This window comes from Baudoinia panamericana (genome assembly GCF_000338955.1).
Source record: "Baudoinia panamericana UAMH 10762 unplaced genomic scaffold BAUCOscaffold_17, whole genome shotgun sequence".
In the NCBI taxonomy this organism is placed as follows: domain Eukaryota; kingdom Fungi; phylum Ascomycota; class Dothideomycetes; order Mycosphaerellales; family Teratosphaeriaceae; genus Baudoinia; species Baudoinia panamericana.
Window position 1 is genome coordinate 69,448 of NW_006911273.1, and position 20,435 is coordinate 89,882.

The following is a 20,435-nucleotide window of genomic DNA, read 5'->3' on the forward strand; positions in this document are numbered from 1 at the left end:
CGATATCTGGCAGATTGTGCAACAAAGAAGTGTTGAAAGCGCTCTATCAAAGTTCTTCTCACCGTAGCTCACCTTCCGTTGAGCGGCATTGTCTTCCTTAAGCGCAATGTCACTGTCTGTTGCAGACGAGCCCTTGTTCGGGACTCGACAAAACCTCGAGGTTAGCCTTTGTCGGGTCGTCCTTTCTCGTACAGACAGCTCGACACTCTCCTGCAGGACACAGAGAGCTCTGCTGAACCACAAACACCACCATGACACAATCATCACGATCTGTCTCTTTCGCTTCATCAGTCGAGGAATATGATGATTATTACGACACTCCTGTAGCGCCTGCTACCTCGCCCCGAGCAATAGCTCGCCAGCAAGCTTTAACAGAGCTATTCACCGCACCGCTTCGAGTACCCCTTGACACCTTGGATCCAAATGATCAACCCTACGCTCCCACCGATCCGTCGGACGACGATGAAAACGACGAGGAGTACGATTACGACTACGAGTCCGTCACATACCATCGCCCGACCGACCAACATCGTTGGACAGAAGAAGACTTGATGACTCTGCGGAACGATAGAGTTGAGGCCGAAGCGGTGCGTGAAATGTTTTATGTCGTCAATGGTGTCAACATGACCGGAACCGATGAGATACCTGGAGAAGTGTACGTACCGCCTCCGAGCGATGAACCAGCTGATGACGAGCGGTCGGAGCCAGACGTAGCCCTAAGTACTGTGGAGGTCCTTGCGATGCATGATTGCTTCCTGCCCAGCACCTTAGGCGATCCAAGTGCAGATCCAGCCTCCCCGCAAACAGCGCTCTTTGAGCGAATGATTGTCGAAACTGCTCACAGCATCGAAGGAGAAAGTGGGGACGCCAGGGCAATTAGGAACAGCGATCAGTGCGAAGGCCAGCAGTATGAAATGGCTAGGGAGACGGTTGTGGCTATGATCCGCAGCGTCAATGACTACCTCCCCGAGGAGGAGCACGACTTTGCCTTTGATTCGCTCCGGGCTGCTATTAGAAGGTGCGAACGGCACAACAGTGAGCGTGTGCGCGAATTCGCTGGTGCCGTGGCCGAGTATGACATTGTCATGCAACACGAAGCGAACGAAGGTGTGCTTTCCGATTCGGATGAGGAGTAGAGCTAGGACGAGTCGATGAAGGGGGAGTGTATGTAGTAGCTGAGCTCTGTGCTGCTCATCTTCAGGTATTCTTTCGTAAACTTCGCCGTTTGATGTCTACGCCAGTTCCCTCCAATCCCTATCAACTCCTCACAAAGGTAGTATAGTCAGCTATGCGACGTGCATCGTGAAGATATGGAAAACATCGTTGGCCTTGCCGTCGTCCCGAAGGGTGACACCCAGCGTAGAGCTCGCGCTTGCAGGTTGCGCTAATAGGTGGGCATTCTCTAGGCAGGCTCAGAGCGAGAGGTCATGTATGATTTTCCCCACAGCATTTACACGACACACCGCTTAGATAAATGTAGCCCCGACCAATTTTTATAGGCCAAACTCCCGTATCCAGCCATTGCAGAGGCTTTCGTGAACCTGGGCGGCTCGGTGGCGGCGTAGGTATGCACTCTCAACACGCTCTTATTGATCTGCGAACACTGCACGATCACTTGCGACGCCCTGAGACCGACGGCGCGGTGATAGGTGGACGTAGCTGGACAGAAAAGTACGGCTACTACGGCAAGTGTCAGATGCGGGAAAAAACAAATACTATATGTTACGCTCTGGAGAAGAGCGTGGATGGTGTTGAAAGACAAAACATCGATTTTCGGCACTAGTCCTTGAGTCAACGCAAGTCACGCTCGCATCCATAACCGAGTCATACCTTCGCAAACAGCTGCCGCGATGGCAGTGAGGTCGCTAGCGGTAGGTACAGTCACAATCAGCCGGCTCAGAAACGCGGGTGTAGGGCCGACTGCTCAACGATCATAATATGTAACCTTGACTGTACACCCAGAGAGCCCATGTAAAGGGGACTGCGGCTTGAGCAGTCGGGCGACTTGCTGCTGCTAGAGCAAGCAAGCGCTCATTGATATGCGAATACTGCTCGATCATTGAAGGGCGCCCTGAGGGCGTAGACGCAATGACGCTCTTTGTAAGGGTAACCTGAGCTAGGGCAGCCTTCGCCCCCAAACCTACCTGCATTCGAAGAAAGAGGCAACAAGTTCTCCAAACTTTTAAAAGTCTCCACTGACGCTAGTCCGCGCGTCAACGTCGGCAAGCTCCGGCGAAGGGTTGAATCGAGGACTAAACGTGGGCTTGGAATGAGTATGTGTTGGCAAAGGCAGCGCCTGGCGACACACCTCACGGGTTCATAAGATAACAGTCGAACAACCCTCTACAATCTTGGAATGAAGGTCGAGGGTACATTCTGCATTTCGTTGTTGCATGTTGCTACTAGGGTATGGAGTACTCTGGGTTGCTCTGCGAGCACTGCGTATTTGACACACCGAGGCTCTGGAGTATGCAGTAAATGAACCTGGACGCTTGATTCACCTTGTAGCTATCCGCGCTTCGTGTCGTATCATCTTCTCCTCCTTAGTTGCACTTTGCTACCAGGTCGGTCAGCGCAGTCGAATCTGCAGCTCATAGTAATTGCGAGACTGGATGTTCTGGCAACGTGAGAAGGCGGACACGTTTGCGCTTTGCCGGAGACGGTGTCATGTCACGGGGATGGCCAGCGGCCTTTGCATAGATTGCGGTGCGGTGTGAACTCGAAGGCTCATAAGCCACAGCATGTCTTCGTAAACTGCACGCCGCATCTTTGCTTTCATAGCGAAATGGAGTGGAAGAATTGAGGCGCGGTGTCAACCCTTAGGCGCCACATCGTCTCTCAAACCTCAAGCAAGCTAGTCCGGGTGCGTCGAGTGCTGCTACTTTGGTTGTTTGTGCTTATCTGGTGTCGAGTTCCTGTGAGCGCTTTAACCGTTTCGGCTTCCTGGATTGCAGGCAAAGCTTTAGGCCCATCGGCTTTGGAGCAGTGGAAGTGGCTTCGCAGTTGCGCGCTCTCCTGATCTTTCTCTCCTGAACGGTGTCGCGACTGAGGCGAGTGGCAGATGTTATGACGTACACCTCCGTTGCACAGCCAGCTTGGCTTTCTTTTCTGGAGTGTACCGAGATTCATGTAAATATTTGCGCTTTCCTCTGAGGCTGTTGGCTCAGAGCGACGAGTGGCGGATTTTCGTCTTGGGTGCAGTCTCGTTTGTGGAATTTCACTCACCGTGGTGTGTGTCATTGGCGAGTGGTCAGTGTGCCGTCAGCAGCGAATCTGTAAGGCCCGAGTCTCAATCACGACGTACTGGCGCATCAGGTTTAGGTGGAAACCTCGAGCTGGTAATAGCGAGTGTTGTACGGTCGAGTAACGAGAGGTTGTTCACAGATCGTACACGACTGTAGAAGGACAGGGAAGGAATGAGTATGTCGCAGTGGCAATCACACCGGCTATTGAGGAGGGAATTCTCGAGGCAGGGGCTCGGCTCGGCTAAATTCTGGAGGTTGTGCAGGCGATCATGATGTTGCTCGGCAGTGATCCGATCACCGCACCACAGCTCGTGGTGCGGTGGCCGCAATCTGCGGTCATTGATTGAGGTACGTATATTCCAATTTTTCCTCTCCGGCAGGCAGCAGCAGCAGCAGCGGCCGCAACTTCTTCGACAATACTGGATTCTGGACCTGGACCTGGACCTGGAATAAGAGGTACGTATAGTCTTTCTTTTGTCATTTGCAGCGGAGTAGCAGGGGAGCTTTCGGAGGACGACAGGCTGTCACGCCCAGCGAGTCTTTCGGCCATCCCGTTATGCTATCGCACTGAGTATCCCTTTACATCTGTACACCCTAACAATGTGCAAAGCATCAATCAAAGCGTTGGTCAATTTAACCAAGCAAACCTCATGCAACTGTTGCTGCAACAATGTATGACAAGCCTTCTCCGCTCAAAGGCTTTTTGCCGTTTTAGCCGCATCAATATGTCGAACTTACCCTTCTACATCGAGCAGAGTCTGAGCCGTATCGTGGCCCATTCGATTTGATTGCATCGGAACAATATCTCGAGAATCTCGTATGATATTCCCTACTATGGTCTCTTCCATCACAAACACGTTTATTGAGCCAATCAATACAATGGTCAGGGCACAGAGTTCGTACATCCTTTAGCGCTCACCACTCCGCACCCATTCAACCCCTGCATCTCTGGTAGAGTTCAAACACCCACTAGCTCGGCCTCTCCTTCCACTCGATCCCTGCTTCAAAGGGTACATCCACTAGTTGCTGCGCTTCTTCTCGCAAACTCACCATTTCCATTGGACCAATTTCCGCAAGAACAAACACTACATCACCGCAACCATGGCGGAACCAAGCATATGCAAGCACACCTTCACCATCATCAAGTCCAGTATGCAGACGAACGTTCTGAACCCACATGAGTGTTTTAGACATAGCTGACGGTGCCGCCCAACACGGTATAGGCACCACCCTTCTGCTTTGGAGATGCGGTCAGTGCCAGTCCGGGCCGCACTGGTACATCTACCAGTGCACACTGTGCAGCGCAAAGGCCTGCAAGCGGTGCTCCGAGAAGCGGGCGTAGGTGTGTCGATCCCCACCTCTGAGCATGCCAACAGGCTGTCATGGCTGCTCACTCCTGCTCACGCTTACCAGTAGCTTAGGGATGCGCTCTCTTGCAGCGCTAGTGGAGTGGCGTTCTGGGAACGAGTAGCAGGTAGAGAGAAAGTATTCTTGAGCGTATCCCATTGCTATGCTCCCACAACAAGCCTCCCTGCACACCATGATAATCGGTAGTTGATGGAGTTGAGAGTGGGATTGTACCGCCGAGCCCCAACATCCGGGGTATGAACGCCGACAGCAGTAGCTGGAGTATGTTCGTAGATGTGAAGTCTGTGGGCATCCCCAAGTGGCGAAAGCATGATGCAATGATGAATCGCATAGTAGCTAATTGAGCTTCCAACAAGCGTGAGATGACTGTATCGGACTGATGGTAGTAATATACTGAGATAATGTGCTGCTTAGTAGTACTACTCTTTCTTAGCCGTCATTATCGTGTGCTGCGCGTTAATGGCATCATTCTAGCATTGCTGAGCCTGCTATCGCTTGCTATGGAACATCTTTCGCCATGCAATGCTTGAGACACCACCCCTAGCATTCTGAGTCGAGCCGCTGCCCCCTCAAGCTACCGCTCCCTTCTGCACTGTCGCTCTCTCCAAGCTAGCAGCTGTATGCCGTCGTAGCAGGCGGTCTTGTTGCGTGGACAGGTCCTCATCCAGCCAGCAGAATGTGCTGAGCGTGCGCCAAACGCCGTAGAGGAGTGCTGCAAGTATGAGGCCGATCTCGAGCCTTGTGTGAGCCTTCGCGACCAGTGTATGAGCATTGTGAGCACCTGTTCGTTGCGATACTGGCAACGAGATGTAGTCGGAATAGACTTTGCCGCAGGCTTGGCGATTGTGAGCGTGAAGGGTCCGCTTTCTTCGCCGGCTTCAGTGCAGCATTTTTCCTTTCCTCCAGAACCACCATGCCTTCCACCATCCCTCAACACTCCCCAGACTCCTTCCTCACCCTCTGAACACTCTCCACAAGCTCAGCAGTCATGCGAAGAAGCTGCTCCGCCGTCGGAAGTGACGGTGGTGAGTCAGGCCCTGGTGAGCCGCGAGACTTCCTCCGCAGGCCCAGCACTCCCTTCCATCCGCCCATCACTTGATGCAGCCTCGACAGCACCATGTGCAGCATCGAAACGCATTTCAAAAGCCCAGAGAGTGTCTCTGGTGAGCTGATATGATGGTGGAAAGCCGCGGTGACTCCGTGACCCCACGAAGCCCGCGGCGGAGCGGAGAGCAAACCGCGACATAGCCGACCCTGCAGCGACGGCGGTGAGCCTCAAAGGCCCGCAGAAACAGTGGACACACCCTCCCATGCTTCTCAGAGGCACTGACAGTGTGATGATGGACTGACACGGTCCCCGGCGGTGGTTGCACGCGGCGCCGTACGCTGAAGCTTCGCTGAGCCACCATCATGCCAACGTGCGACGGCGACCATATGCAAGAACACCTCAGCATCACGCTCGAAGAAGCTCAGGGTGGTATGCACCCGACACGATCGAAGTCCGCTCGTTCAACCGCGGAATACATCTCGCTAACCTCGCTCATGCAGCGAAAGCGGAAGAGGCGGGCATCGGCGACGGTGATATTAGGCCAGCGAGGCTTCAGGACATCACAGCAGCCATCGCAGCAGCTTCAATTACGTCCGATACCGTCGAACCGGCCATCTCGCACACCTCAAGCGACCAGACTGCTGTCGCTGCAACCTTCTCCGCGGTCGCAGTACGAACGCCAAGCCCTGACTGCAAGTCGGGAATGACGACATCAGAGTCCATGGGTTGCCTCTGAGCACTGCAGCAGCATTTCAGAGCAGATCATTCCCTCGGTCGGCATATGGCTCCTGGCATCTTTCGCCTCGCTGGTTCACCGTCACCATCATACCCGCCCAAAGGCGATCGGCACGTGACCATGACGGATGAAGGCCGCCATGCCCACTCACCGAACGCTCAAGGGGTTGGCAGCATAGCACAGACGCGGGTCCCTCAAGACGCTGACAGTCTTCGAAATTGCGGGCCATTGGCAGTGCAAAGGTATTTGCCGCGGAGACATGCCATTGCTGCATCGCTTATTGGTCGGACCGAGCAGCCCGAGCACCATTAGCACTATCGGCAGTGGCTCAAAGTATGTCGAATCGTTGTGGTCCGGATAAACACCGTCGGCAGTATGTTCGGGCAACTGTCCGGCACCCCTCACGGCTCGCTTACTCCGCTTCGCATTCTTCATCACTCTTCCGCTTTTCATGCGCTGGACATGGCGTGGATGGCAACATCGCCTTCGCGACCACCAGGTAAGACTCCTGTGCTGCTGTGCTGTGCTGGATTGGTGGCGCTGATGTCGACTTAGAGCCCGTGGAACATCCCTTGCTTCGGCGCCCTTGCATCGCACCTCGAGCCGTCACAGAGTGCTGAGCGCCTCTCTCAGACCCTCGCACAAACAAGCTGCACAGAAACAACGCCAGCGTTAAAGTAACGTGAAGATGAGATACCGCTCCATGCTCATAGTCCGCAGCGCTTTCGGATTTGAGGCACAATGCGTAGCCTCAGCAGTACGCTCGACACAATCCGTCGCCGAAGCATTGTCCGCGGCGGCCAAGCGTTTACCTTATTCGAATAGGGCCAGGACGTTCCAAGGAAGCCACGACTTGACAAGCTTTGCATCGAGCTAGAGTAAGACAATGCCCTGCTCGCACGTGGCTCCGGTTCAGCTTGTCTGGTTCTACTGTATGCGGAAAGCCTTCGAAGCCCGCTTGTTGCATGGTTCGATCCTTTGCGCATGGCGAAGAGTCCTGATGGTCCGCAGACCGACGCTGGGCAGGTTGGGTGATGACGGAGAGCCTGTCGGGCCCGCAGACGACACGGAGCATACTCTAGGGTGGTGGCGCGCTCTTTAAGTCCGCAGACTGATGACGAACACATTATGAGATGGCGGAGAGCCTGCCCATGGCCCACTCTTTGGATGGCTTGGTCATTAAACGGCAGAGTCACTGTGACCCGCGGGGTGACATCGAGTACTCTCTGATCATCCCATGTAATGCCGATTGGCGGAGAGCTTTGATGGCCCGCACCTGATGTAGCTGGACATTTGGTTTGGCGGAGATTGCTCGTGGCCTGCACATTGATGCTGCACAACTCTACTTTGCACCGTACAGTGACACATAGCGGAGGGCCTGCATGGCCCGCTCACGCTAAGCCGCAGCAGCCGAACGATCAAGAGTCATGCTGAGCTAAACACTGACACACAGGCAGGCATGCCGGATTGGATGGTGAGCCTCCTGGCCCATCCATCAGAAGTATGCTTGGCCGGGGTGGAAGACCGACGAACTCAGGTTGAGCAGGTTGAACGCCACTTGGCGATGAGCTGTTCGGCCCGCTAACGATCCGTGCTTGACTGACGCATGGCTGACGGCAGTGTACGAGTAATGTCTTCTGGTCGCGAGCTTGACGGCCTGCAAGTGTTCGAAGGCAAGCGACGGCTACAGTCTGACAATCATCGCAGACTTAGCTGCAAATCATTGCTGATCTGCTGACGCGTAGTGAGCCGTTTGCCTGTGAACCAACTCTGCCCAGCTCCAATGTCGCGCGGCAGGCACTGGCGATCCGGCATATGCTACCGGATGTGGCAAAGAGCCTCATGGCCCGCAAGCGAAATATGCTCGTTCGTGGCCTGCGGAGAGTCTTTTTCTGCCCGCAAATGGCTACCAGCTCGGTTATGCAGAGCGGCATGGTATTGCCTTGAGATCCCATGGTACGTCTTTACCGGTGTACGATTGCTGACGACTATCAAGCCATGAGTGGGACAGCCTTGAAGGGTTCCCGCGGTGAGCTCGAAGCCCGCATCCTGTGGCCAAAAGGTGTTTCCGAGAACCTGCAGTACCGGCAGACCTTTGCCTCATCACAAAGGTCAGCCACTGGCTGCTGTTAATCAGTGCCGGATCCTCGCAGGCCGAGACCCGAGTCCTCGACCTCCCCACCGCGGTGTGCCTGGTAACGGCCCGCTCGAGGACTGTGCTCATGGGCATCTTCTCCAACAGATGATGTATAATTGTCGCATACTGAAACGCGGATCTGAATCTGCTAATTGCGGTGTGCTTTGACGGCCCGTATGAGTAGACTTCACCTTTGATGGTGTCGTCAGCCAGACATGAAACCTTGCCGTAGACTGCACTGCGCGTGGACAATGACGCTGGTCGCGGCGTGCTGCTTGAAGGCCCGCATCAACTTCACGACCTGCGATCGCTCTTTCTCGGCGGACATAGTTGCTTGCCGCAGATCAAAATGCGCATGGACAAGGAGCTGACATTCAAGCGCCGTGTAGTTTGTTGTGCACGCTGTACCAGACTATGCTCGGTTGCTGACGTACGCATGCTAAGGTGCTGAGGAACAGCGTTGTAGTCTTCAGCGCGCTTCAAAGGTGTGCTATTGATATGAGCTCTCGGAGATGGTACGCTTGCTTGCCGCATGATAGAGCGCAGGTGAGGAAATGCTGGGGTTGCTAAGACGCTGTACTCGACCTTGAAGATTTGCCGGATGCTGCGCTCGATAATCCATGTCCAGCATCAAGATCAGATCAGAGCGGTGAGCCTGTGGCCCGCTTCAACACTTGGTAGATTGGCTCCTTCGCTGGCGACCAAGTCCAACACGATCAGCGTCTCCGACGTGCCGCAAAGAGCGCACGGCCTCCATGTTCCTGACGACAGTCTCGTCCATTTGCCAGATCCATCTCCGCAGAGAGCCTGTGGCCTGCGTCAGGTTCGGAGCTTTACCGTCAGGCCGAGGCGCGATGCTTAATTCTTGGCCGTGACGGTATGCTTAGCGTATGCGACATGGCTCGACGACTCTAGCGATGCTTCGCAACCTCCGTCATTTCAGTCTCGCCATGAGCCGTTCCGCATGCACTGAGCCAGCATCCTGTCCCATACGGTCTCCATTCCGCAATGTGCTGGGAGGCCAGCTTGAAATCGAGGCATTCCTATCTCCGCGTGCTTTCTGCAGGGACCGGTCGAGCATGACTTCAATGACTATAATGCGCCTTCGCCTCGAGCCTGTGGCTAGCGCTCAAGGGATGACAGACTGCAGCAGCTCGCTCGCTTTTCACGACGTGGCCTACCGGGCGGTGCGACATTGAGGTATTGACAGCAACAGCCTCTTCCCAAATCCGCTGCGAGCCTTTGGCCAGGGATTGGTCTGAACATCGGCGAGTACACTCCGCTATGGAGAGCTCGAACGGCCGGTAGCGACGCACAGTAATGAGCCCTTCGTATTCTCTGCCGTGAGCTGATGGCCGGCGAACCATGTCTGAGCGACAACACCAACTTCGCCGCAAGCCGTTAACTGGTGCTTCGGTTGGACACAACAGCGCCACGTCCGCGGTCGTGAGCCTGGTTGCCAATATGGAAGCTTCAGAGCTCTTCTTGCACAATCTGCATGTTGCCCTTGTACTTTGCGTTCGTCCTCGATGAAGACCTGCGGCGGGAACAAGTTATGTCGAGTCTCTTGCTCTTCATGTCTTCCTTCTGCCCCGCTAACACTCACAGCTTTGGCCATAGTCGTGGCGCCTTCGTAAGGCTCCGCAGCTTGAGAATGCTAACCTTCCAGCGATCACTAACAACATGACCTAGCATATGCGATCGATCCCGGCTAATGTGACAGTACGTCGTGTACCTGCACAGCTACTTCCTTGTCGCCGCGTACTGCTCCATGCTCTTACTTGACCGATCGTGCTGGTATTGGTGCGCATTTGTCTCGAGTATCTTTACACGGCTGTTTGTGCCTTGCGCTGAACGCCTCGTCCTCGTGGAGGACGTTGCTCGCATTGGTGAGCCTTCTGGTCCACGTAAGGCCAGCCCGTTTTGAGTTTGAAACTGGCAGCGAGTCTCGGTGGCAGTGGTGAGCTACATGCCCACAAGACCCGAGTCCTGCGGAGAGCCGCCCTGGACGTACCCGCTAGGCATTCGCGTCGCCAGCTGGCTACGATGGAAGACTGGAGAGCTCCTGCCCTGTCACTGCCGAACGCTGGCTATATCGATGGATGACCCCGATGCTTGCGTCCATCGTCGGTAACTCTGTCCTCCGCAGACCAGCAAATGCTGCGAGTTGAGAGCGTTCTTGTGCTAACTAAGTCCACGGGTTTTGGACTGAGCAGTTGTGCTGGCCTTGCTGCGAGGCATGCTTGGCTTTGGCGACGAAGGTTGGGAATGCTCAAGTCTTTCATCATGCTTCGCTTCGATGCTGGAGTTTTGCCAGCTGGCTTCTGCGCTTACTATGCCATGCTTGTTTGCCGTGGGCTCCATGTTCTGCTCTCGCGCATAGGGGCCCTGATTGTCTCGCTCCTCGATCATCGTGGGCTGCTCCTGATTGTTGCGTACCGCGCGTCGTTAGCAACGACATTGATGGCGGGTTGTGGCAGAGTCGTTCAGCATCGTGACGATGCACTGCGTTATGTGGGCTGACGGTACCGATTGGTGATCAAGGAATACCGCAGCGATCGGGCTGCGCTTGCCATGGCTTCGAGCATGAGGCCCGTTGCCCAACCAGCGCGCGCTCACTTTCATAGTGCTGTGGAGTTGCGCTGAGGGCGGGCTTGAGGGTCACCTTGATGCATGCTGCGGCCGTTCAAGCATGCAAGTGTAGCGATGCGGTGACAGCGCGATACGCTTGAACGGTAATAGCTGCTGGTGCGCATGGTGTGTCGTTGTCCAGTGAGTGCTAGCGCCGTGGGTTCTAGCTCTTCCTCCCAAAGACACAGTTCGCTGACGCCTTACGCTAGCTCGCAAGATCGTAGATGTGCGCATGGAGTACAGCTTGCCTTTACGCCTTACTGCCGTACTTGCTTGCTGCTCCGCTGGTGTGCGCAGAACCGTCGCGCCTGTTGTCGCTCATGGATCGCGGGAGCTGCGGGCGCTGCAATCGTCTTGAGCGCTTGAGCGGATGGGTGTTGATGCGCAAAGCTTTTTGCGCCGAGCCGCTGCCTTTACTACGGGGCATGATTGTGTCGTGTTGCTGTACGCGTCAAGCAAGCGTTGCCTCTGTCAACTCTTCCACCATCCTCGCCGTGGATGGAGCAAGATCTGTCATCGCATGGAGCAGATGCTACAACGGTGGCGGAGTTGGCGCTTGGTTACAGGCGGGCGTTTGGCGTTGAGACAAGATGCTGATGCCGCGGACTGCTCGATAGCTTACTATCGCTTCCGGGTTACGAAAGGAAGCATGATCGCCGTTGCTGGCCCTAATGGTCGTCTACGAAGGAGAGGAGGAGGAGATTTACTGCTCAAGTGCTGGCGGGAAGTTTGTGGAGAGCCTGAGTGTCTTCCCGGTGATCTCAGCCCCCCCTGAACGATATACTTGGCGTGATAGATGCTGCGCAAGCTTCGAGTATAGTCTCCGATCGATATAATCGGTCGCTGTCGGTATTTTGCATGGTTGCGGTCGCAGTCGGAGCTGTGGGCGTGTGGGTTGAGGAGGCAATGTGCTGCACGAGACAATGCTGCGACTAGCTGTAGATGCTTCTAATGAGCAGCTTGAGAAGGGTGGCATGTCGGAAAATGCGCGCTGTCGAGCGAGCGGTGTTAAGCTGGGAGAATGGCGGCGTGCAGGCATACGCCAGCTCCAACGGCTCCGGAAGCACGGTACGAAGCTCAAGAAGCTTCGCTGGAAGCCAACAAAGGAGATGGCAGGCCTTGATCGATCTCGATCTGGGCGGTCTTTGTTGCTGATGCGAATTTCAAGCGCTTTGTCTTTGAGAACTTGACTTGAAGGACTTGAAGCTTTCTACAAGAACGGCAAGCATCTGCGCGTTGGAAGCAACAAGCACGCATACCACCTCCGGCATGCTGGCTGCCAGTACTTTATGTGCGTGAGAGAGGCGCTCAGCCTACTTTGTTAGCTCAAAGCGCCAAAGAGTGCGAACGGTGTGGAGAAAGTATCACGGCAGGGGTTCGGCGGTCATGGCATGCAGCAAGGAACTACTGCCATACTCGGGACCGATGCTACAATGTGCGTGCAGAAGGCGATCACTATGCTGCTAGGAGATGTACGAAAGCGACATTGAGACGGAGCCAGTACGTTGCGTAGAGGACTACAAAGCATCACAAGCGCCCAGCGCTAATCAGATATCTCGAACAGTCTTTGGGAATCAGCGATATCAACGTTGCGTTGCGGCAGCGGGATGATGCGCTTGACCGACCAACCCATGCCGCTGTCTAGCAACCACAAGTCCACGCCGTCAGCACCTCCACCGTACCAACCATCCAAATGACCTGCCTTACCACCAGCGGCCGAAGAAGTGTTGCTGCTTTGGTTGAACACCTGCCCAGCCAGAGAGTCGAAGCCGCATGGAGCCTGCATTCCGCCGACGCGTGGACCGTAAGTTAATATTGGGCCGAACGAAGACGCGCCACATCTGCCGGGCATATTGCCACCCTCTCCAATATACCAAACGCCGACAGGAGTCATGGCACCGCAAGCAGAACCACCAATGGTACACATCGCCACAGTCTGCGAAGCCGGGCGTAAGTCGAAGTCGGTCCGAACGAAGAAGCGCTCTTGGCCTGACCGTCCGACACCGCGCTAATTGACGGCCGCATCCAGTCTGCCGAAACCTCCCCAGCACATCATGCTCCACTAGTTGTACCAGCGGGCAGCAGTCGCTGCCAAGCCTACCTCTCCCGACGACCGGCCGGGTTAGGGCGAACCGCCCACGCCTGCCGGCCGCCGTGAGAGGCAGTCGTGCTGGCCCGCCGACCGTACACCGTTTCTGGCACAGTCCGAGCTGACTCGACGGCTGGGCGGGTAAGGACGTACCGTCCACGCCTGCCGGCCGCCGCGAGAGGCAGTCGTGCTGGCCCGCCGACCGTACACCGTTTCTGGCACAGTCCGAGCTGACTCGACGGCTGGCCGGGTAAGGACGTACCGTCCACGCCTGCCAGCCGCCGGGCAGAGAACATGAATGGGATTCGGGGTGGTCGCGATGTGAAACGATGGCGCAGATTGACAAGTCGTAAGCACCAGTGAAAGTTTGGTGACACGGGTGGTGTCGCCCTATGCGGATAAGAATAGGTACCGTTAGCACCTTGGTTGGGCAGTTTTACGACAATGATCAGGTCGTCAGCGCGTGTGTTGAGACCGGTGCCCTCGAGCAGGTGGGAAACGTCAACGCGCGCGTTCTTGAAGCTTACGACGTAGTGTATCATGCGCAAGTGTGGCACGGCGGAGACTGAGTCGCGGTTTTGGTTGTCGCTAAGCAGTCCTTCATCTGTGATGGTTTCGCTGGTGGCGACTACGTGTGACTTGTCGACGAAGGGCACGCACTCTGTAGCTCGGCGGTGGTGTAATCTCCGCGGACAGACAGGATGTCGGACCGAGAGACTGAGCTTCGAGGCCGCGTAAGGGCGTACCGCCCACAGCTGCGTCGAAGGGGCCGAGGAAGGACGAAACGTCCAGGCCTGCCAGTGAAGCCGAACAGGAGGAATGCCTTGCGAAGGCCTGGAGTACGTTTGAGCTCGGAGAAGGCCACATGATCATGTTGCTCACGTGGGGCTCTTTCATAAACAGCTCGTTGGCTTCACGACTGACGTCGGCCTCGAAATTCATGCCGTTCCACATATTTACAACGGACTGCCCGCGATCTTGGGGAGCGGAGACGGTCGAGTCTGTGACGATGGTGAGCGCTGAGCCCGCGAAGGCAGGCAGAAAACGCTCGAGTCTGTGGCGATGGGGAGCGCTGAGGTCGCGCAGGCGCCTTCCGCCTGTGTGAACGTCAGGCAATGTTCGATGTTACGACAGCGGATGAGTGACGTCTTACCACGCTCTTCAAATCTGCTCGCCACCCGCAATACTGCAGGGAGGTTACGGGCATTGGGAGTGCCGTCTTTGGCGTGCAGACAGTTCCTGCAGTGGCATGTGCTACAAGCACTGCACAAGAAACGCCCTTAGTACAGGTGCTTGACTCTGTACACGGCAAAGACGGCCAGTCTGGCCTGCTGAGTGCTGGTTAGCCATGAATTGGCTTCTGGTGAGTGATAGCTTGTGGAAGAGGGGATGTCGTGTTAATGATCATGGTGATGTTGAGTTGTGCGTTGGAAGAAGCGTTGTGAATGGAAAGGGCGGCGACTTCTTCGAACGTCATCGCTGCTAAGGTAGAAGCTTCCGGCGCGTTTGTGACCGGTTCGACGCGTCCGGGGCCTTCTCCAGCTTCACCTGCAAGTGAACGTGGTCCAAGCTTGATTTGGCCGCTTAAGAGAGTCGTATGTCGATCACGACTCGCAGTCCAAACACCTTACAACCCACCACAACACTACCAACAAGACATCAACAGCAATGGCTACGAACGGCATCGTCCATCCTTGCAACCACCCCAACGACGTGCTCATCACCAGCACGAGTATACTCATCCGTTTCCGCTGCAGCGACTGTGGCACCGGCAATCTGGCGCAAGTCCACGAGTGCCAGGACTGTAAGCGCAAAGTCTGCACTTCATGCAAGGATGCCGCCCAGTAGGTTCCATCGGATCTTCTGCCAGCTCGAATAGGGTCGCTGATCGTACTGAAGGCAGGGCAACAACGGCAACCACCCGGGCGGATCAGTGAATGGCGACGGAGATGGTACGAGTCGTCCAATCTGAACTTCCTCTGTCGGTACTTCCACGAACTCCAACGGCACGAACGGAGGAGCTGCGGCTTGGACGGCGGGGCATACGAATGGAGCCTGATCGAGGCCTCGTAGCGGACTTGAGTATGGATACTCTGAGTCAGACGATCACTGAGCACGACAGCGTCTCTGGTAGAGTCGTTGCTACGAGTGGTGGCAGAGTGCTCGGTGGAGTTCTGTAGCAGCGCTGTAACGCTGCATCATGGTTTAGAGAGCGGCTGCCATCTACTTGGCTACTACCATGATACCATGATCATTGCATCTATGTTGCCCCATCAACGTCTCATACCAACTTGGTCCGCAATATCCACGACAGACTTCTAGTGAAGGTAGTCTCGACCGTTCCTGAGCGCTACCGCTGATCGGACATCGAATCAACGCCATTCCACCATGCTTCAATGCCAATTCTCCCGCACAACGCTCTTCGCGACAATCACACCGACTTCACCATGCGGATCCGAACAGGCGCAACGATTATCGCTGTCTTTGCAGCGGCGCAAGCTGCGCCGGCCGCTGCGGAGTGGCCTAGAACTCCAGCGGCTTCACCATGAGACGGCACTCCCGTGATCGTTCTCTAGATCGGAAACGTTCTGTTCGTGTACCGGTGAAAATAAAGCAGATGATCTCGACTCGTCTAAAAGCATTCCGCTACTGGATTCAATTTGGGGCAGAACGTAGGCAGCTGTTTGTACCATTCTGACCGTTCGAAAGGGCGTATTACTTCGGGCGGTAGCTCACCGCGAGGTGAAATAGGAGGTGGAATATGCTGCTGTAGCCACCTATTTGTCTTGAGCGATCTTCGTGCGGCCGATCAACTATCTCGACGCGCTTGGAGTCAGATGCCGTAGGGCTTTCGTGGCAGAAGTGTCGCTGTTCTCTGAGTCCGGGTGGCGCAGGACTTCTTGCGTACGGTGAATCGGTCGACGCTTTGCTGCGAGAGAGGAATTGTCATTGAATCGTACTCGTAGCCTGTCATCGTGTCCGACCAGGGAATAGTCGATCGGCGTACATTACCTGCCAAGGCACCTGTGACGGCAGCGAGTCAGCTCTCGGCTTCCTATTCGAATATCTGGACTCGCATTACTCGCCAACGCGTGCCTTTAGCGCGGTGAGTCGATACAAAAAGCCGCTGTTTCACAATTTGATCATATTCCTCCTCCTCTCCTTGCACCGGTCCTCTTCATTGAGCGCACTTGTGCCCGGTTGGTTAAAAAGAGCCGGTCGTCTTAACTGACAGTACTGCCTTGGGTGTTCAGCAGCAGCCCCCTTCCGTCATAATTTTTGGAACCTGGCCGTGAGCCATTCGCTGTCTGCGGTACTGTTATTGAGTCAACGTTAGGCATTGGCGCTTCTTTTTCATCGGTACGTTGCCTCATCGGCAGCGTCTGGAGAAGGAAGAAAGATACTTTCTGGAGCCACAGGGAAGTGTATCAACATCGTAGCTGTACACCCTCGTGGTTACGCTCAGCCATTTGCAAGATGTCCCCGAGCTTTGACATTCTAGGTCTTCGTTTCTGCATCAAGGACTGACTACCAAGGCGCTGAGAAGACCTCATTGAGCGATCACCTCAATAGGAACAGCGTACGGCAGGCGTGACTTCACAGTACGAGGGCAATGGCGCGCTGCATGCCACTGCTTGGAACCTCACTGGTTGTAACATGTCATCGTCACATTGCCGCAGGCTGAGCTGTGGAGAATTAGTGTCGTTCCGCTTCTCCCAACCGTCGTTGACAGCGCTCCTCATCCGTTCCCTCGCGCCCGTTCTTATGCCAGTGCCGGGCGAACAACGAGCGGAAGTGTTCGGCAGAACGCCGGACAACTGTGGGAACGACGATATAACGTTAGGTAGGGCGCTTCCGCCCACTACCGCATCAGCTTTGGCTGGTGTGGTGGTATAAGAGGTGAGTCAGTGCGTTCCCTTAATTCTTCACAACGGCAGCAGCAGCAGCGGCAGCAGCAGCGGCACGTAACTTACCTGGATCCGGATCTGGATCTGGACAACAAGGCTCGAGTAAGTTCCCCAGCGCCCCCCTTGTTACTGACATTTGGTGTAGGCCATGAGTATTCGAGCCATACGACTCGGAGCTTGAGGCCTCGAGACTTCTTTTTGCACTGGCAAAGGAAGAATGTCAGACAAATACACCTTGTTTGAATATTGTCACCAGCATTCGAGTTGATCAAACTTTTGGCCTTTTAAGGCCACGACGTTAGCCTTTGTCGATTTTTGCAGTCTTTGTGCTCGTCGTTTCGCCGCCATGGTCCGAATTTCGAAGCTTCTCCGTGGATTGCAACACAACACAATCGACATCGAGCAGCACGACAGCACAATCCTACGCTGCGCTGTACATAAGCACAGAACAGGGACAACGATTCTTGCAATGCTGATGAGATTCTTACTTCCCGCACGAGCAGGGCACGCGCCAAGACACCTTCTCCGACGACCTGTATTGAAGCGCTGCGCAACCGCTTTCCTCGAGACACTAGCAGCCGCACCAAAATACAAGTCGTGGCAGCCTAGCCATACCGAGGACCTTTCTGCACGCGGTATTCTCGTACACGCAGTGCGAGGCGGACGACATGCGCATGACGCGGCTTGTCTTGACGGTCAACGCCACTGCTAACTGGCAGCGCAAGGTTTTTGCTGAGACGCGGGAGATCGTGATACACTGAGCGAGCAGTGGCCACAACCTCGTCACTATCAAAGGCGGCGGCGAAGGCGGCGCGAAGATCCCGTGTTCGGTGTCGATCAAGAGTGTTAGCTTCGCGACTCCGCTGTCTGGTATCAGCGAGCAGTCCAGCTACGAGCATTGCGACGATAGCAAGAAAGCATCAGCGAACAGTTCTACCATCCGTGCATATGGCGCCGGCATCGACGGGCTTTGCCCGTAACCGGCGCGGGTTGAGCGCTCAGTGTGCGGATGGGTCTGAAAGACTAAAAAGCCGCTCAGTATTCCATTCGCAAGCCTTCGTCAAGCCGAGCAATGATGGCCCTCTGAAATGCACAATCAAGATACACTCGCCTGCCTAACCAGCCGCGACATTGCGCGCGCGCCATGTGCGGGTTGCAAGACTGGGTATCGCCCAAGCCTCGGTACCATCGGTCGAGAATGTCGGCTGTGTGTTCATAGAACGGCTACCGCTCGGATTCTTGCCCACGGTCGAGTGTAAGCTGTTTGTCGGGTCTTACGGATTTCACGGCATCGCGTTGATGCGCGCGCTTCTTCACCAAGCATGGCAGCACATCCAGCCCACGAAGACGCCTGCGGAAAGTGTCACGTCCTCACGTGCTTCTACGCCGGGCGAGCATAAGGGGCTTCGCAAAACGGCCAGCATCTTCTGCGGAACAAGCACCGAGCAGTCCGTAGGAGTCGAGCTTGGATTTGACAAGGCACGGTCATTGTAGACCTCACAAGCGAATATTGCACCGCCTGCAGGACTCAGCTTCCCTTCCTACCACAGCCCAGTCTCGAGTGTCATTCGGGCCTTTGCTCAGCGAGAGCCTTCGAAGTACCATCGCCATCCATCAAAGCACTCTTCACCGGCGGGTCTGATTCTATGATCCAGCGGCATTGACGCCTGTCGGAGTACGTGAGTGCAGCCAGGCCTTCGATCCCTCCCGAAAATCAACACCGTTCTTCCTTCGCACCATCACCAACCCCCTCTGCACCTGTAGCAGCCTCGACAAAGCGCCAAAGTCGAACGGTGAGGTCAGACGAGTTCCATCTGGAATCTGCAAGCGGCAGCCTTAGGCATGATATTCACCCATGGTCCGCACGTGACAAATTGCTCGCTTTCCCGCAATGCTCGCAACCGAAAACGGGCACAGTCATAATGGAAACGGCGTTAGTACCGAAGAACTAGTTTCCACGTAATGGGCTGGTATTAAGACTTGCAGTACGAGACAAAGCCACAGGACAGAGGCACTCATCGAAACCATCGTCACAATTACAGTCTATACAATCATCTCGTCGTCAAGTCCATGACCGCCAGCTGTGGGAGTCAGGAAGTGAATGCACCCTTCCAAACATCGAAGCCTGAAAGCCTAAGCCTGGGTATCCCAACACGTACTCCAAAGCAATGATTCTCCGTCCTTCATTGGCAATATTGACTGCGTTACATGAGGAGTGCGCCAGCGACAACACCGACCATACCAGCTGCAGCGCCCACGAGCTTGAAGTCAGTTGGCATAGCGCCGGAACCTGAAGTGGTAGTGGAGCCGGAAGATGCGGCGTTAGTAGCCTGCGCAAGCTGAACGCCGTATGCTGTGGTTACGGTGACTAGAAGCGTGGGGCGTCAGCAACCTATGTCACACAGTGAACGAGTCGTGATACATACCGGTAGTCTGGCCGTTGGAGGTAATTGTGTTGGAGACAACTGAAGTGGCGGTGGTGGATGCCGAGCAAGCAGTCCAAGATGTCCAAGGAGCGTTCGTGCTCCACGGGCCTGACGTCCATCCGCTCCATGTCGAGGGTGGGCACTCGCTACCCCACCAAGAAGTCCATGGACCAGTAGTCCACGACCCAGTGCTCGCCCACGGACCATAGCCGCCAGGACCGAACGGACCACCACGCGCCGGAGACCAGCCGCTGGAGTTTGTGTTTTGCCATGGAAAGTTCGGCGCGCCGGTCGTCATGCTCGCCCACGAGCTCGCCAAGCTGCTCAGACCGCTAGGAAGCGGGTGAGAGCTGGTTATGCTTGCCCATTGCGACGACGCCGTTGGCCATGAGGAGATGCTGGCGGCGTGGGTGTAGCTGCTGAACTCGCTTGCGAGGCTAGACCAGGCGGAGGTCGCCGTCGGCCAGCCGTTGTCGCTTGCCCATCCCGCCCAGTTGGAGGACACGCCGGCTGGCGGACCGTATTGGGGGACAGCGGCTGCAAGGCTGCAGAGGGTGGAGACGGCGAAGAAAGTGGACTTCATCTTGCGGTGCTGGTGTTTGCGCTTGGGTGATGGGTGTGTGCGTGTTTATGTAGGCTTGTTAGAAATGGTGGAGATGGCTGCTGGTAGTGGTGAAGGAAAGCAAAGGTAATGGCAGAGCAGCTATGGTGGTGTTGTTATAGTGATGAAAGACTTCGCTGCGCCATGCAACCGCTTACATCAGGAATGCTAGCGCGACACGCGTATTCTCCGACCCAGCGTCCCGTCACAGGGCAACGAGGCGGTGGAGAAGGTGTTGGCGGCGCG

General features: G+C 55.6%; 10 protein-coding genes across 10 annotated transcripts; 8 read left to right on the forward strand and 2 right to left on the reverse strand.

The window, feature by feature from the left end:
* Window positions 1-25: 25 nt before the first annotated feature.
* On the forward strand, window positions 26-1,225 carry BAUCODRAFT_335330 (uncharacterized protein). The gene has a single exon (XM_007683822.1). It carries the CDS (start codon window positions 252-254, stop codon window positions 1,134-1,136), a length of 885 nt encoding a protein of 294 aa, XP_007682012.1. The 5' UTR covers window positions 26-251; the 3' UTR covers window positions 1,137-1,225.
* A 3,121-nt stretch (window positions 1,226-4,346) lies between these two features.
* BAUCODRAFT_80753 (uncharacterized protein) lies at window positions 4,347-4,587 on the forward strand (the record flags this gene model as incomplete). The annotated part of the gene is made up of 2 exons (XM_007683802.1): window positions 4,347-4,395; window positions 4,469-4,587. 2 exons carry the CDS (start codon window positions 4,347-4,349, stop codon window positions 4,585-4,587), a joined length of 168 nt encoding a protein of 55 aa, XP_007681992.1.
* A 563-nt stretch (window positions 4,588-5,150) lies between these two features.
* On the forward strand, window positions 5,151-5,904 carry BAUCODRAFT_335426 (uncharacterized protein). Its single transcript, XM_007683823.1, has one exon. The coding sequence runs from the start codon at window positions 5,378-5,380 to the stop codon at window positions 5,783-5,785; it is 408 nt and encodes a 135-aa protein (XP_007682013.1). The 5' UTR covers window positions 5,151-5,377; the 3' UTR covers window positions 5,786-5,904.
* A 119-nt stretch (window positions 5,905-6,023) lies between these two features.
* On the forward strand, window positions 6,024-6,397 carry BAUCODRAFT_152849 (uncharacterized protein; the record flags this gene model as incomplete). Its single annotated transcript, XM_007683824.1, has 2 exons — window positions 6,024-6,090; window positions 6,162-6,397. 2 exons carry the CDS (start codon window positions 6,024-6,026, stop codon window positions 6,395-6,397), a joined length of 303 nt encoding a protein of 100 aa, XP_007682014.1.
* Window positions 6,398-6,537: 140 nt separating this feature from the next.
* BAUCODRAFT_335433 (uncharacterized protein) lies at window positions 6,538-7,089 on the forward strand. Its single transcript, XM_007683825.1, has 3 exons — window positions 6,538-6,639; window positions 6,695-6,896; window positions 6,953-7,089. Exons 2-3 carry the CDS (start codon window positions 6,733-6,735, stop codon window positions 7,071-7,073), a joined length of 285 nt encoding a protein of 94 aa, XP_007682015.1. The 5' UTR covers window positions 6,538-6,639; window positions 6,695-6,732; the 3' UTR covers window positions 7,074-7,089.
* A 4,181-nt stretch (window positions 7,090-11,270) lies between these two features.
* BAUCODRAFT_335535 (uncharacterized protein) lies at window positions 11,271-12,024 on the forward strand. Its single transcript, XM_007683826.1, has 2 exons — window positions 11,271-11,321; window positions 11,375-12,024. Exon 2 carries the CDS (start codon window positions 11,536-11,538, stop codon window positions 11,938-11,940), a length of 405 nt encoding a protein of 134 aa, XP_007682016.1. The 5' UTR covers window positions 11,271-11,321; window positions 11,375-11,535; the 3' UTR covers window positions 11,941-12,024.
* Window positions 12,025-12,324: 300 nt separating this feature from the next.
* BAUCODRAFT_335498 (uncharacterized protein) lies at window positions 12,325-13,177 on the reverse strand. The gene has a single exon (XM_007683827.1). It carries the CDS (start codon window positions 13,090-13,092, stop codon window positions 12,709-12,711), a length of 384 nt encoding a protein of 127 aa, XP_007682017.1. The 5' UTR covers window positions 13,093-13,177; the 3' UTR covers window positions 12,325-12,708.
* Window positions 13,178-14,529: 1,352 nt separating this feature from the next.
* BAUCODRAFT_335368 (uncharacterized protein) lies at window positions 14,530-15,380 on the forward strand. Its single transcript, XM_007683828.1, has 2 exons — window positions 14,530-15,098; window positions 15,154-15,380. The coding sequence occupies exon 1, from the start codon at window positions 14,700-14,702 to the stop codon at window positions 15,060-15,062; it is 363 nt and encodes a 120-aa protein (XP_007682018.1). The 5' UTR covers window positions 14,530-14,699; the 3' UTR covers window positions 15,063-15,098; window positions 15,154-15,380.
* A 1,531-nt stretch (window positions 15,381-16,911) lies between these two features.
* Window positions 16,912-17,314, forward strand: BAUCODRAFT_127538 (uncharacterized protein; the record flags this gene model as incomplete). Its single annotated transcript, XM_007683829.1, has 2 exons — window positions 16,912-17,137; window positions 17,214-17,314. 2 exons carry the CDS (start codon window positions 16,912-16,914, stop codon window positions 17,312-17,314), a joined length of 327 nt encoding a protein of 108 aa, XP_007682019.1.
* Window positions 17,315-19,092: 1,778 nt separating this feature from the next.
* On the reverse strand, window positions 19,093-20,326 carry BAUCODRAFT_39878 (uncharacterized protein). Its single transcript, XM_007683786.1, has 2 exons — window positions 19,589-20,326; window positions 19,093-19,530 (listed from the first exon to the last, which is right to left on the reverse strand). Exons 1-2 carry the CDS (start codon window positions 20,169-20,171, stop codon window positions 19,367-19,369), a joined length of 747 nt encoding a protein of 248 aa, XP_007681976.1. The 5' UTR covers window positions 20,172-20,326; the 3' UTR covers window positions 19,093-19,366.
* Window positions 20,327-20,435: the final 109 nt, after the last annotated feature.